General features: G+C 44.7%; 1 protein-coding gene across 7 annotated transcripts in view; it reads left to right on the top strand.

Moving 5' to 3' along the window:
* Ttc17 (tetratricopeptide repeat domain 17) overlaps window positions 1-15,512 on the top strand; it is a 113,243-nt gene extending 97,731 nt beyond the window's left edge. For 5 of the 7 annotated variants that reach the window (XM_075961504.1, XM_075961508.1, XM_075961505.1 and 2 more), the window contains 3 exons: window positions 9,480-9,599; window positions 11,381-11,524; window positions 13,285-14,330. In XM_075961504.1, coding sequence (XP_075817619.1) covers window positions 9,480-9,599; window positions 11,381-11,524; window positions 13,285-13,416 — 396 coding nt within the window. In that variant the 3' untranslated portion in view covers window positions 13,417-14,330. Of the gene's footprint in view, window positions 1-9,479; window positions 9,600-11,380; window positions 11,525-13,284 lie in introns of all 7 variants that reach the window. The other 2 variants (XM_075961503.1, XM_075961507.1) reach the window with 2 other exon arrangements.
* Window positions 15,513-15,782: the final 270 nt, after the last annotated feature.

Below are 15,782 nucleotides of genomic sequence, written 5' to 3'. Positions count from 1 at the left end.
GTAAAATAAGCCTTACTGACACTGGAGGCTGCAGCAGCGCCTGGCCTGTGCTGAGGAGCACCTCAGTGTCTTCAGCTGTGGTGTCCAGGCTCCCTGCTACACTGCAGGGAGTGTATTCCTTGGACAAATTGCCTTTTTAAAAAGACTCCTTTATTCTATGTGTACATATGGATTCCTGAGTGAATCTGTTTACCGTGTGAATGCAGGTACCCATAGAGGCCAGAGAGGGCATAGGATCCCCTGCAGCTAAAGTTACAGATGGCTGTGAGCTGCCCTGTGGGTGCTGGGAACAGAACTCAGATCCTCTGCAAGTGTAGTACATGCTGTTGACTACTGAGCATCTCTCCAGCCCCTGCAAATAGCTTTTACCAAGTCTGACAACACAAGGAATCACCCAAAGACAGGAAGTAGGTCATGTCAGAAGAACTCAGAGCCAGTGTAAATAAGCTCCCATCGTCTAAGAACAGGGTAAGGTGAGTGACGACATTAGTGACCATGGTGATTTGAACTATCACTTGTATTTAAACTAATAAATGTGCTGTAGTAATTTTCATCTAGGGTGCATGAGAACAGCTTTTTTATTGAAAATGTAAATAGAATAACACATGCATTTTTCTTACTAAATTCACTGTATCTTGATATAAACAAATAACTGATGTGGAAACTATATAGGATATTCTAACTGAAACACTAGGAATGATATCTCTGGTGTGTTAATGGGTGTAGCCATGCTCACAAGTATATGGCAGCCCCTGGGGACCAGTGGCTTCATAAACAGAGAGTGGTACTGTATGTGAAGTGTTGAAAGCTCACATCACCGTTAAAAATAATCCTGCCCTCACTCTCCCTATGAAGTAAAATCTGAGTCCAATCCAGTCCCTGGTAGCTGTTGACGGACAATGTTGGGGACAGAAGAGCATGCTGGGCAGAGTTATTGGGAAGCATGCAAGAGCTCAGGGATGGCTACATGTTGTGTAGCGCTGCTTCTTCACAGAAATAGTTGCCGAGGAAAGAACTAGGTAGACTCCAGAGACTGAATGAGGCATAAGGAATGTGCCAACCAATTGCAGTGTATGGACCTCACTTAAATTATTATTCAACCTGTAAAAGCAAAACAGAACTTTCATAATCCAATTGGGGGAAATATGCCAACTAAATAATGGATGGTATTACAGAATAAGTTGCAGTGTTTTAGACATGATCTATTAATCATGGGCTTTAATATGAGTTTTTAGCTCAGCAGTACTCTGAAAAATTTATTGGCAAAACTATGTAAAGACTGGGATTTGCTTCAGTTTAATGTAATTGAGGGTGTAGACAAGATGGAAATGGACTGATCAGCAAAGCTAGTAATGAACACAAGGGGGCGTTACACTGCTTTCCTATTCCATGTGTGCACTGTATTTTTTTATTACAAAGTTGTAATTGTAATTAATGTATGCACATGCAGGGATTCACTGACAACTTGGTGGTTGTTTTTCTTCTATCATGTGGGTTCCAGGGACCAAACTCAGGTGGTCAAACGTAGCAGCAATTTCTTTACCTGCTGTTCGTCTTTCTGGCCCATGTTTGTACTTCCTAAACACCCATTATAATATATTTTAAGCAAATTTAAACATGATAAAGTAAAAGAAAAACAGTTTAATAGCAACAGTGACGATCAAATGAAATGAAAAGGAATGAATACAGGCTAATTAGGAAGAAGGGTTTGGGGAGTGGTATTTTTGAAACCGAACCCAGTGTAACCCAGGGTTGCCTCAGACTCACTGCATAGCTGAAGGTGATCTTGAACTCCTGAATTCCCGCCTTCACTTCCGCAGTGCTGGGGTTACATGTGTGTGCCAGCTGTAAGTGGAACACCTCAAGCTAAAAATGTAATTATTTAAGGATTTTAGTCACACAGTACGTGGATGTGTTAGAAGAAGCTAAAGAGTGACTTAGAAGCTTCATGTAAGAAATGACCTGGCTCCTGTGCCCAGAGAGTTGATGGATCCTGGGACCTGCTGCCCTCTGTCACGCCTCTGTCCACGGTGCTCCTCCTCACCAGCACACTGGTGACTTTGCACCTCCACATAAAACAGTGGACTTAAAAGCAAGAACATTAAATAAAGAGACAGGGAGATCAGTCAGTCTGTAGACAGGACATGTGATGTGTCCCAAACTGGGTACAGTATTACGGAAGCTGCCAACAGCAAAGACCAAGATAACCTTAAAAGCATTTGTTCAGTCAGGGTGCCATCAGGAGACAGAAAAGACACCACATGTTTCAGAAGAGCAAACTTCGTTTAGAAAACCGATTGCATTGTTATAGAAGGTGAAAGGGGAATAGGAAATACTGAGGTCAACCAGGAGTAACAGCTGTAGGGAGTCCTCCCAACCCAGAGGTGGGAGAAGGTGAGCGCTGGGCCTCTCCTAGGACAGATCTGCAGGATGAATTCTGAAGAGTTGAAGCCTGTTTCTAACACAGTCTGGCTGCTGATGAGGACCAGTGAGGCTAGTTCTAGGGGAGTGGGGGGGCAGGGGCAGCCCTGTGTGCTGTTGCTGGTATGAGTCTGAGTGGCATTACATTTGAACAGGGAGAACAACTTCCCTTGCCCCACAGACCCTTCAGTTTACCAGCGCACATTTGCAGAACGTAACAAGAAGCCTGCTCACAACAGAGCAAGGTGATTTGCAAACTCACAGCCACAGGACCATGGTGCAGATTATGAAATTAGGCTTTGGCCTTGAGGCAAAGAGCTTAATAAATATGAAAGCAGCCATTCATTCATCTACTCGTTGAGCAGATATTTACTGAGGGCTTAGTTACCGCGTGTCACTTTTCAGTGCTCCAGATAAAGCGGTGGAGGGAAATGAAGGACTTCTGACATTGTGGAGACTGGGGAGGACAGATCAGCTACCGAGGACGGTGACTGAAATGACAGCCTGTTTGATAACACCGTCAAAGCCAGATGACAGTTTCGAAAGGACACAGACCCCCTTCGGTGAGGAAGGGAAGAAGACATTTAAAGATAAAGAGCTAAGAAAAGTTCACATCCAGGAGTCCCTCAGGAACTTCTCTATGTAAAGACACCAATACGTTATCCCAAAACACAAGATTTGCTAAGAAGTAAGATGATAAAGTTACAAATACAGACATAACCTATAAATAATGATTACTTATTTTAAAAGAAATAACAAACCTGAAACCCTATTGAGTTAGCCTTTTGGCACTGACCAAATACCTGAGGCAAACAGGTCACAGAAGGAAAGGTTGGCATGCTGGGGAATGAGCTCAAGGCCAGCTTGAGCTACAGAGGAGAGGGAGAAAGAGGAGGAAGAAAGCTTTGTTTGTCTCACAGCACTTCTTGTATTATAATGCTTTTGTTAAGTTCGGAGTCAGGATAATAATGACCTTGTGTATTGAGTGGAGAAGTATTCCTCCCACCTTAGTTTTCTGAGACAGTTCTTGGAGAATTGATATTTTTTCTTGAATGTTTGTTACAGTTCACTCAGGACAGGAGTTTTCTTTCTAAGGGGGTAAACTATAATTCAGTGTTTTAAATAGCCATAATGATCTCTTCTTCAGTGATCTTTGGTAGTTGTATCTGTGAAAGAATTCATACTTTTCGTGTAAATGATTGAACTGATTTACTGATTTACCACCGTTTGACTATCCATAGGATCTGTAGTAATGTCTACCCACTCTTAATCCTGTAATGTTTTGTATCTGCTTCTTTTCCTGCTCAGACTACATAGAAGGGTGTCCATTTTATCCATCTTAGCCACGGTTTAATATGCATTGAGGTTGTTTTAGTTTTTCTTCTGCTTCCTCTTAAAAATCAGCTTACTTATTACCTGTATTTTTGCATATATGCACAGGGACACGTGTGTGTGTGTGTGTGTGTGTGCGCGCGCGCGCGCATAAAGAGTCCAAAGAGAGCATCAGATATTCTCCTCTGTCCTCCACCTGTAGGTTTCAGGGTCCTGAAACCTGGGGCTCACATTTTCTTACCTAGTCTGGAGATGAACAACTGTCCTGTTTCCGCCTGACCCTCCTGTCTCCACTTGCCTTGGAGCTAGCGTTATAGATGTACTCAGCTGCTGGGATCCTAACTCCAGGCCTCCTGTTGTGCAGCCAGCACCCTTGACTGTTGAGCTACCTCTCCTGACCCCTGCTTCCATGACCACCTGCCCTTTATAGTTTCTCCTGCTTGATTGAAATTAAATTGGAAGTTTGTAATGTGGATTTTTCCCTTTATTCTAAAGCTAAATAGTCTCATTAAATTTATAGCAAATTTCATTTATCACATTTTCATGTGATTAAGTTGATTTTACAGCTTTCTGTGGTTTCTTTTTTTACTAATTTAAAGGTGGTACCTGGTTTTCAAATAGGTGAGCATCTTCCAGCTCCATGCACACGTTGTTTATTGTGTAGTGGTAAATAAACATGTTAAATGTACTCAGATTATTTTATGGTCTAGAAGATGGCCTTGGGAAATATTTCATGCACTAGAAAGAAACAGCATCTGTTGTTAGGCAGACTAATCTAGAAATGCTGGCATACATTGATTGATAGTATTGTACATGTTTTCTCTAGCTTCAGTAATTTTTTAATTAATTACCAAGAAGCATATTAAGCATCCATCTATAATTATGAGTTTGTTTATATCTTAGTTGTGTATATTTTATTATTAGATGCAGAGATCAGTGCAAGTGAAAACAAAGAATATACTCATCTAGGAATGTAGTATAGTCAACACTGTACAACTGGATTTTGTTAACATTTAGAAAAACTTCTAACAAAATTAATTTTAAAAAATTATAAGTAACTAATATCAGGAGAAAAGAGAAAATAAAACTGCAGCTGTGTTTGATTAAAGAGGTTTTAAAAAGCTACAGCTGGAGCTGGGAAGGTGGCTCAGTGGAAAGAGCATTTGTGGCACAAACATGAGGACCCGAGTTCAAATCCCCAGCACAAACATAAGAAGCCAGTTGTGGCCACGCCCACTTATAAGCTACGTGCTGTGAGGACAGAGCCAGAATTGCTGAGGCTATTACCTGCCATTCTAGCTTCAGGTTCAATGAGAGAACTTTCTCAGGAGAATAAGGTTGAAAATAATGCCTCAGAACACCTGGCCTCAGTGCCCAGGTGTGTATACATGTATTTACAGAAACATTTATGCCACACTTATACTACACACACACACACAAATTAAATAATCAGTCAATAAATAAAGGCATACTTACATCTTTATATCAATCAATTTGAAAATACCTAACTTTAAATTCCTAAAAAAGAAAAAAATCCTGTAATTTATCTAATCTGATTCAAGAACAAAAACAAAATCTGAAAAGTCTTGAGCAGTAAGTTAAAAAATATGTCTTCAGCAAGAAATACGACACAGCTGGGTAGGGGAATTCTACCAGACTTTTGGTAAATAATTCAATCCCAACAAATAGGCTATGGAGCAAGAGAAAAGAGAACATTTATCCAGTTACTTCCTTGAGTCAAAAGTAATCTTGAAAACAAGACTACAGTATATAATGTATTATACATAAAATTTAAATTAAAAACTTAATCTTATGAACACAGCAAGATAATGACAAACTATTGAAAGACTGGATCCAACAATGTATTTTTAAGATTTATATTGACCAGTGTGGCTTGTCCAAGAAATTTAGAAAGAAGTAGAACCTTAGGAAAGTTCAGAATTTCATTTACCACACTGAAAGAGAAAATTCTGAAAAGTAGAGCGCATTTGAGAAATTGAGTCACAGCTGATATAAACTAATACAGAAAGAGCAGTCTGGGACCACCACGGTCTACACAGCAGGACTTGGGAGATGACTCCTAATGGGAAAAAGATGAAAAGAATTTTCTGGCTTCAGGAAAAAGTATGCCAACCCTACACTTCTCAGCCTTGCGTCTGTCTGAGTTCCTGTCTTCAGCTGTGGTCCAACACTGTGACCAGGAGTGCCTTGCAGAAGGAAGGTTCCAGGAAGTAGAGTCCTAATGGCAGGGAGGCATGGCTCAGGCCTCTGGAGCAGGAGCCCCAAGGTCACTTCCACTTCCACACACACAGGAAGAGAGAGCAAACTAGAAGTAGGCCAGGGTTCTGCTCAGAGCCCGCCCCAGTGACATTCTTCCTCCATCAAGGTTGCATCGTCTTCCCCAAATAGCACCAACAACTGGGGATCAAGAACTCTAATACTTGAGCCTATGGAGAACATGCCCCATCCTGGAAACAAGAAAATAAAAAGAATTAATAGTGTGTTAGGCAAAAATCAATGTTTCTCAGAAAGAATACTGCTGCCTATGTAGTACTCAGAAAATATAGAGTCAGATTTTTAGGAGTGTTTTTATTCGGTGGCTGCATGGAAGGGAAGTAAATAAAGATAAGTTGCATTTCCATTGCTGGAAAAATGTGTTCATAGCATTTGTTTTAACAACAAATGAAGCTGAATCTATGAACAGAAAGGAATAAAAATTGAAAGATATTTTAAAAGACCTACATAGGGTCAATGTTCTTGGTATATTAGTGTTTGTAGATATTTCTGTATTTACATACACCCTGCTTGCCGATCCGAAGACGCATATACTATTAGCCTATCAGCCTGACCCGTGGAAGCAGTGTGACAGAGTGAAAATGCCTGCAGAGCTTTGAAAGGAAAAGTGGAACTTCTGGGCTGCTCACAAAAGTTCTGGCACCGCCGAAAGAGGCGGCTTGGTGTAAGCCTGAGTTCCATCCCCAGATCCCAAGGGAGACAAGGGAGAACCAGCTCTCTAAAGTTACCTCTGACTGCAATCCTCGGCCATGACACACCATGGTTTGCCTTGTCATTTATTAATCTAACTTTTTATGCTAAAAATTTTGAGAAAAGCAGAACTTTGAATTTCTAAGGAAAGATAAAGATTAAAGAGTAGTTGGGGCCCTTTAAAGGGAGAAATGGCTATTGGTTAGCAATTTAATCCTTATATCTTAAAAAATACTTGATTCCAGGTAAATTAAGGGCCAAGTATCAAAAACATTACTTTGGGAATTAGAGTGAAATGTAGGAGGTGGATTTCCGAGCGGGAAAGGTTTGAGAAAGGTGCAGAAGTTCTAACCCTAAAGCTCGCAAAGCTAGGAGATGGTTGGAACACAGGTGGATGATGGGATCACGATCGTTGCGCACTCGCCCACAGAAAGCCGGAGCACAGCTCAGTAGTAGAGAACCTGGCCAGCGTGAGCCTCAGTGCTTCCAAAAGCAGAGGAAAACCAGGAAGAAGTGTTAGATAAACATGAAGTAATTCTTAGTTCTACTGATGGTCAAGAAATGAAAACTAAGACGCCAGTTAAGCACCCTTTACGGCCATGATAGACTCAGAACTAGGTCATGTACCTCCTTCAAAGAGCCCTTTTGATCCACGATAAGTGTAGGTTGGTAAGTGTGTAGGAAACAGTATAGAATTCTCTTGGGGTTTGACCATCTGCCTGTCCTGTCACCCAGCATGTCTCTTGATCACAGAAACTGTGTTTTATAAAGTTTTACTCTTTTAGCTCTTTTTGGGGCCTGCCACCCAGCTCCCAAATTAACCACACACACAGGCTTATTCTTAGTTATGAATGTCCGGCCTTAGCTTGGCTTGTTTCTTGCCAGCTGTTCTTAAATTATCCTGACTACTTTTTGTCTCTGGGCTTTTATCTTTCTCTATTTCTGTATACCTTTCTTTACTCCTGACTCCATGACTGGCTAGGCGGCTGAACGGCTGGCCCCTACAGTCCGCCTCTCCTTGTTCTCTTGCTCTCCTCTTTCTTGTTCTCCTTCTGTTTATCTTCTCTGCCTGCCAGCCTGCCTCTCCTTGCTCCTGCCTTGCTATTGGCCATTCAGCTCTTCATTAGACCATCAGGTGTTTTAGACAGGCAAAGAATCACAGCTTCTCAGAGTTCAGCAAATGCAACATAAACAAAAGCAACACGCATAAAATAATATTCCCGCACAACTCTGCACATGTTTGTGCATAGGGCATTAGAGCAGGAAGCCATTCCGGTGCCCATCTGGATAATAGGGCACATGCGCTGGAGGAAATTCTTAGTGTCATTTAATGTCCAGTGAAGACAGTGAGTGAGACAGAAATACATAGCGCCACATGGATGAATTGGATTCTGTGTGTGGCAGAGGCAACAACTGGAAGAGGTAACTTTTTCCTTTAAAACTGTTTAAACAACTGAGTGGCCATCTGGAAAGATAGTGAGTTGGATAAACATTTTATGTCTGGTTAAATTTTGAATGAATCAAAGATTTCCATGTGAAAATTAAATTTAAAATTTTCTTGGGGAGAAAAACACAGTAAAATCTTGGAGTAAAGGTAGCCTTTCTAAACTATAGCCAGAAACCCAGAAGTCATTGTAGATAAATGAAAGAAACCAAATTCTGCAGAAATAAGAACCCGTGTCATATGAGGCACTGGGACTCAAAAGTAGCCTTCATGCTGAGTTACCTGTCTGTGGGGTCTCAACTCATGAAGTGCTTTTTGCAGAAAACATGACAAAGACCTCAGGAACGTTAACAGAATGAGACAACTGAAGGTCTGAAGAAGAAAAAGAATTCAAAATACTACAGATATGCAACAGAAGTCAGTGCTGTTCTTAAATAGGAAATGCAGACAGAAGCTGGTGCTCACCTCTCCCATCGATACAGGGCCCTAGGGCTCTGCCGCCCAGCTTCTGGGAAATGGGAGCATTCATGTCTCTGGCAGAATGTCACCACAGTCCTGTGAAAAGCAGCATGGTAGTATGTACCAAGTGAAAAGAACGTACATCCCTTGCATTCCATGTCCACCTCTGAACCGTGCACACGTGCTCACACAGTAAGGTCACACCTGTGTACAGCTTTTTATCCCATTTAGGCAATAAGAGCAATAAAATATTGGGAAGAGGTATTCATTATTAAGAGTTTTGTGAAGGAAAGGACGGACAGCCACCCCAGGAAACCCTATGCGGCTATTGACGAGGTGACAAGGACACTTTCCTCAGGCCAACAGAGAAAGTCCTCAAGGCACACTGTTTCCCATAGTGAAACAAACACTGATTCGTATAAAGTCTTGTTTTTTTAAAGACGATAGTATAATTCCATATCAATAGTCACTTATATAAAGCATAAAGATCTGATGAAAAACTATATAGGAAACTAAAAGTAGTATTTACTTACAGAGAGGAGGGTGGGAAGGTATGCATATTAAGTATGCATATTGGTTCAAAGAAGTTAAACAGAACAAAATAGGGACACAAGTGCCACTCTGCTCGTACCCCAGTGACCTTGGACAAGGACACAGGCTCTCGCAACAAAGTGTTCTTGTCAGTAGAAAGTTGTGTGTAGTAGAGCCCAGCTTGTAGAACTGTCTCAAGGATCCACGAGAACACTGAGTGGCTAGCTGAGCGCCAGCACCTCTGACTCAATGGCAGCACTGAATGCGTGGTCCAGGGGACTCTGCTTAGCCCACTGGTGTTTTGCAGAATCAGACATCGTGGGTCCTTTCCAGCATGGCAGCCCTCTACTGGAGAGTGAAAGGCCAGGGGAAGAAAGCCATCGACTGCCTGCGCCAGGCCCTACACTACGCCCCCCACCAGATGAAGGTGAGCGAGGGGGGGGTGAGGGAGTATCTGTGTGTGCTCCTCTCTGGTGGCCAGTGGCTTCATGCTGTTTCAGTTAAGCGTCCACATGCTCAGAAGGTGGCACACAGAGGTCACAGTGGAGAGGTGGCCTGTGGCTAGCCCCACCTCACAGAGTTGGAGCATAAAGAAAGGTCTGAGATCGTGGTGACAGTCTGTCACCTCACACCTTCCTGTACTGGAGAGCCACTCCACATACAAGGTATCCTCTGGCTGGGAGTCTCTCTGGGGTTTGACCAGCTCCCAAGTGCTTGACTTCCAATCCCTTTGTGCATTATTAGCAAATTCTTTTCTCCTCCTCCGTGCACAGATGCTGCTGTAGCTCTTCCCACAGCCCCGGTGTTGGCACGGGCTGAGAGTATGACCGAGGATAATGTACACTCCCAGTTCACATTAGTCTAGGTGCCCTGCCTTGTACAGACCCAGCTCTGTGTGTTTGTCACGTGGCGCCCAGGCTGGCGGAAGAGAGCCACTTCACCAAGGGCAGCTCTGGGTTCCGAGCACAGCTGTGCTTTGCACTGACGTTCTGACCTGGGCTCAGACATTGAACACTGTTCTCATCTGCCCATTGAGGACAGAGATGTGTCCCTTTGTGTTGTTTGTCCATGTCTCCCATAGGACCCAGCACAGTGTGTGACAACCATGCTCAGATGGCATGCTTAAAGGGAAGAGATCTGTGGGAATTGGCTAGTGTTCTGTTCTTCTGTGCTTCACACTGTGGGCCGCAGACAAGGCAGACAGTAGGGCATTGTGCTGTGCCCGCCAGAGAGTCTCTGCACACCTGTGGTCTTGCCTGTGGTGTGAAGACTGCCACAACAGTTAGGGGGAAGTTCCTTCCAATCACCACAGAAACAGTGGCTGACTGGACCTGGCCTGTGGGCACGTCTGCCAGCTGCTACAAGTGACACACGCATTCCTGCACAGAATCAAGGCTGTAGCTCAGAAGAGCGCGTGCAAGCGCACTCTGGAGCACACTCTCATGTCACCGCTCATTGCGGGCTGTGGCTGTGTCCTGGTGTCTGTCCGTGGACTTTCCATTCACCGTCTGCAGTGACAGAGAGCACGCTCCCGTGGAAGTCACTCAGCGCTCACTTCTGTTTGCTGTTGTCTTCGCTTTCAGAAGTAGGCCTGTAGATCAATATAAGAGCATTAATAATGCTTATTATTATCATTATTAGTATTAATATTAAATCCTTTCATGGAAGGCTTTCTCAGTGACAGGGTTTTGTTGGGTTTCCTTTTGGTGCAAGCTCCTATTTTGTTCTTCGCTTAGAGACCAGTAGCAAACAGCAGCCTGTTTCCTTGTCACACTCTGTCATCTCCCGGGAACAGGGCTGTATTCTGCAGCACAAAACACAAAAACCCAGAGGCACATATTGGGGTTCAAACTGAAGATCAGAAAAGCAAAGCAATCAAGCCACTAGAGAGCTCTTACCTCTATGAAATCTTCAGACTGAAAGGAGAGCGACTTCCTGTCTCATCCCACCGTACATTCCTCACTGGTGCTGGGATTAAAGGCGTGCACCACCTCTGCCCAGCTTTTGTGACTAAATAGTGTGGCTGCTGGGATTAAAGGTGTCCACCACCATTGCCTGGCCTGTATAGCTGACTAGTGTGGCGAACTGTGCACTCTGATCTTCAGGCAACCTTTATCTATTAGATCATAAAGTATCACTGGAGTATTCTTCATGTTCACAAAGTCAGGAGAGAAGCTCAGTTCCCCTCTCTTTCTCCTCCTTCCCCAGGATGTGCCCCTCATCAGCCTGGCCAACATCCTGCACAACGCCAAGCTCTGGAATGACGCTGTCATCGTGGCCACCATGGCTGTGGAGATCGCACCACACTTCGCTGTGAACCACTTTACTCTGGGCAATGTCTACGTGGCAATGGTGAGGCTGGGGTGTGAGCCAGCTCAGGTCTGATACAGAGGACACCTTGGCTCCAGAGCTGTTTTAGAATATGTCACTGTGCTCCAGCTTCCCAGAAGTTTTATGTCCAAAATTACCAGCTACATCAAAATAAAGTTTATCCACAGGGGTTTGAGGGATTGGGTTGGGTTCTTGTTTTTTTTTTTGGGGGGGGGCGACTGGATTTTTTGCAATTTTATTTTAGATTGTATTTTATGTATATGACTATTTTGCCTGCATGTGTGTATATGTACCATGTGCTTGCCTAGTTCACTTGGAGATCAGTAGAGGGCATCAGATCCTTGGGAACAGACAGTTGTGAGCCATCAGATAGGTGCTGTGAAACAAACCCAGTCCTCTGGAAGAGAAGCCAGTGTTCCTAATTGTGCATCTATCTCTCTTTGCCCTTGGTTGCATTTCCTTAAATAGTACACGTTATGTATAATCTAAGCATTTACAACTCCATGTTCTTCACCATTGGTTTTTTAGCACAGTGGCATTAGCCCGATAATCTAAAACACTTGAAATGACTCAAGTGTTCGTCTCCCCCTCTGAGCCCCTTGGGACAGAGTTGCTCTTTTTCATGTGTAGAGCAGATTTGGTGCCCAGCAAATAAACACTCGCTGATGAAATCCAGTAGCTTTGCAGCTACTTTTCACCAGAGAGAATGAAAATGCCGCCCTCCAGTTTCCTCATCTAGTCAGAAAGAGGTCTGACTTCACGAGTGTGTGTGTATGTGTGTGCATGTGTGTGGTGTTGGGGAGCAAACCCAGAGTCCTCACACATGCTGAACAAGTAGTTTCTCATTGGGCTCTGCAACCCCAGCCTTGATTTCAAAACTTAAAATGTCAGACGTTCTACCAAATCTGTCATAACCATATATAACATGGGAACCAGGCCATCTGCTTTCATTAGAAGGAGAGGGTGAGGGAGCAGTTCCATGCTGCTCTCCTAACAGATAATAGAATGAGCGGCTCTGGGCTGGAAGCTGTGTGTGGGTCATCCCTTTCTTTTGATGTATTAGTGTGTCTGTCCAGGAGGGTACCATCCCTGAGTGAGGTGTTGCCTGCCTCTGGCCAGGCTGGTGTCATCTCTGACTTCTGAGGTATGACATATCTGACCAGGCTGGCATTGACAAATGTGTAACCTTCTTCTTGCTTCTTAAAACTGGACTGTTTTTATCCCAGTAAATGTGAAGTTGCTGCAGTGAGTGAGCAAGTGTGTCTCACTGAGCGAGACAGCCAGTGAGGCCTCCTGGTCTCCCCGTGTGGAACTGCACTCAGTGTAACAGTGCTCACTTCTAGACATCTTAAGTGTTTTGGAAAATACAAAGTTCTAACTTATACAGTGGCAAGAGATGCCTGAGTTCAGCTCCGTCTTGCCAGGCATGCTAGAAAAAAATCAAAGCAGATGCACAGTGAGCATTTGCCAGGCCTCAGTCCCAAGGCTTCGGAGCCTAAGGAAGGAACATCATAAGGCACCAGCACCATGCCAGGCACATCTCAGGGCTTAGTGGTGGTGGCTCTTAGGGGCCACTGCCACTCCAGACCAATACAGGCCAGTTTTCTGCTTTCTATTTGGTCTGTGGGCACAGCCACTGCTTGCTTTGTGGTTGTGCCTTAGGGACAGGCCACTGTCTCTTCCCACACCTCAGCTCTCTTTAGACTTAAGTCCACTGCAAAGTCATGGTGGGTTGTCACTGGTCACAGCGTGTGTAGTCACAGTGTTCCTTGTCCTCACAGGAGGAGTTTGAGAAGGCCCTAGTGTGGTATGAGTCGACACTGAAGCTACAGCCAGAGTTCGTGCCTGCCAAGAATCGGATCCAGACCATCCAGTGCCACCTGATGCTGAAGAAGGGCCGGCGCTCCCCCTAGCATGCCTCCCTTCCCCAGCTCTCCCAGCCACAGTCAGAGCAGAGCCCCACTGCCGGTACCCACGTGAATGGTGTGTGTGAATAACAGGACTTGGCCTGCAGAGCTGGCTTTGCTTGGTTCTTAAGTTCCTCCTCCCCTCAGAAGAGGCATCTTCAGAAACGGGGTTTCCCAGACACTGTAAATACTGAGCCAAGACAGCCGGAGCTCTGCTCTGTCTTCAAAACCTCCATGCCTTCAAGGCTCCTCTGTGGTCCAGCCTCGTCCCTGGAGAGGCTCGAGCCACACTGCCCATTCTCTGCTTCCTGTGTAGCCTCTCTTGTCCCTGGAACTGCAATGCCACCTGGGGCCGGTCAGTGAGGTTGTCCCCACCTGCTCTGGGCCCTGCCCCAGTCCCGTCCATTCCACGCTGCTATGTTACAAGCGCTCAGAGATCGTTTGCAGGGCAGGAAGGGGAAACAATTTTACAAACAAAGTATTTACAACAGCAGAAACTCTTAGGGTCATCTGACCTTTGTAAGTTATTTATGTTGGGGTGGGAGGGGGGCTGAGCAGGGGAGTCAGCCGTGTGCAACATCTTTATCATTTGTATTTTAATTGCAGATCACAAGGATACCAATACATTGAAATCCTATATAACAGGTTTATATATATAGATATGTGTATTTGAAGCCCTCTACAGACTGACTCTGCGTTACTAACTCCTTGTTCGCTGTGTTCCCCGTCTTGGACTAGGCGTAACTGTCAGCCCTCTCCCTGACGCTGGCACACCAGCTCCTCAGAGGAGAGCCAGGAGCCAGGGTTGGGTGTCCCATACAGTGCCCTCACCTTTGGTCCCTGGAGAATCAGAAACTCCAACATTTTGAAATATTTAAGGGCACATACCGAAAACAAAAATAAAAAATTGTTTATGAGCAAAATTGCTCCGTGGTGTAGTTTTTCCCTCAGATATGGGCTAATTTGGACTCTCTGATGACTGTGCCTCTGGTTGCCTGAGTTCTGGGTCATCTCACAGCATCAAGATGAGGAATGAAACCATCTATCGCTGCTGTACAAACCCAGAGCTTGAAACTTTGACCAGAAAGCTGCAGCGTCAGCAGAGCCGTGTGACTGGGCTTCTTGGAAAGGAAGCATCGTTTGTTAAGCCAGAGTCACGACTCCTCGGCCCATCAGATGAGCCCTGAGGCTCTTGTCTGCCCAGGAAACACATGCCAGGACAAAGTGAGGCCAGGATGGAATGGGGCCCACCAAGGGCAGCAGTCTACAGAGTTTTCCAGGACACGTCAGGCCATCCCTAACGATGGCTCGCTGCAGGTAGTCCAGTGAGTGGCATTTGCAAAGCAGCAGGCTCTTTTGTGACTGGATGTGGCAAGGCTGTGCTCAGGAGGACCCTCCAGTATGTGTGGAAGTGAGGTCCTGCCTCCCTACCTCACCACAGTCTGACAGTTTTCCAGAAACCTTCAGCAAATGCTTGTTGGCTTTTGAAACTTACAACAAAGTTTCTGGTGTATACTTTGAGCTTCCACGGGGGTGTAGAGTCCTGCAGCCGTGATAGCAGTCAGAATCTAAAGCTTCCACCATGGGCTGGGGGTTGTGGCTCTGTGGCAGTGCTTGCCTTGCATTTATGAGGCCCTGGGTTTGATCCCTCATATCACAATAGAAAATAACAATGAGTTTCCTACCACACACAAAGGCCTCTCCCACTGATGCTCTTCAGCCCAACCACCTCCGCCATTAACCCTTGACAGCCGCTGGCCTCCCGTTTGCCCCTGCAGCTGCGCGTTCCCATCGTGTCAGAAACGGAATCACACAGTGCGTGCATCTCATTCTGAGGCTAGCTTTTTCTACTACCCAGGTTGCCAGCTCCTCAAGGTCTTCTCTTTTGTGCCCACTTAATCCTGCTGGTTTTCTAGGGCACTCTTTACTAGATGTCATGTGGGAACAGTTACCACACTGAAGTGTCCCCTGCCAGATGCCCAGCTCCTTAGTCTAATCAATATCTGTACCCTCTGTTCTCACAACAGGCCCAGAACTTAGTAGTTGCTCAAAACTATTGAATTTGTGTTGAAATGACCAACAATAAAACTGCAGAAGACTATAGTGTACCAGCCTTTTTCTTTTAGGCCACCAACCAGCTCCCAAATCATGACACAGAGACTCGTTATTAGTTATGAATGCTTGGCCTTAGCTTGGGCCTATTTCTTACTAGTCTTATAACTTAGCCTGTTTCTCTTCGTCTGTGTTTTGCCTCAGGGTTTTTTGGTTTTTGTTTTTTTTTTTTACCTTTTTTCCTTCTTTTTTTTTTTTTTTTTTTTTTGGTTTTTCGAGACAGGGTTTCTCTGTGGTTTTGGAGCCTGTCCTGGAACTAG

This window comes from Microtus pennsylvanicus, chromosome 2 (genome assembly GCF_037038515.1).
Source record: "Microtus pennsylvanicus isolate mMicPen1 chromosome 2, mMicPen1.hap1, whole genome shotgun sequence".
Lineage (NCBI taxonomy): Eukaryota > Metazoa > Chordata > Mammalia > Rodentia > Cricetidae > Microtus > Microtus pennsylvanicus.
This window is presented reverse-complemented; position numbering and strand designations above follow the sequence as displayed.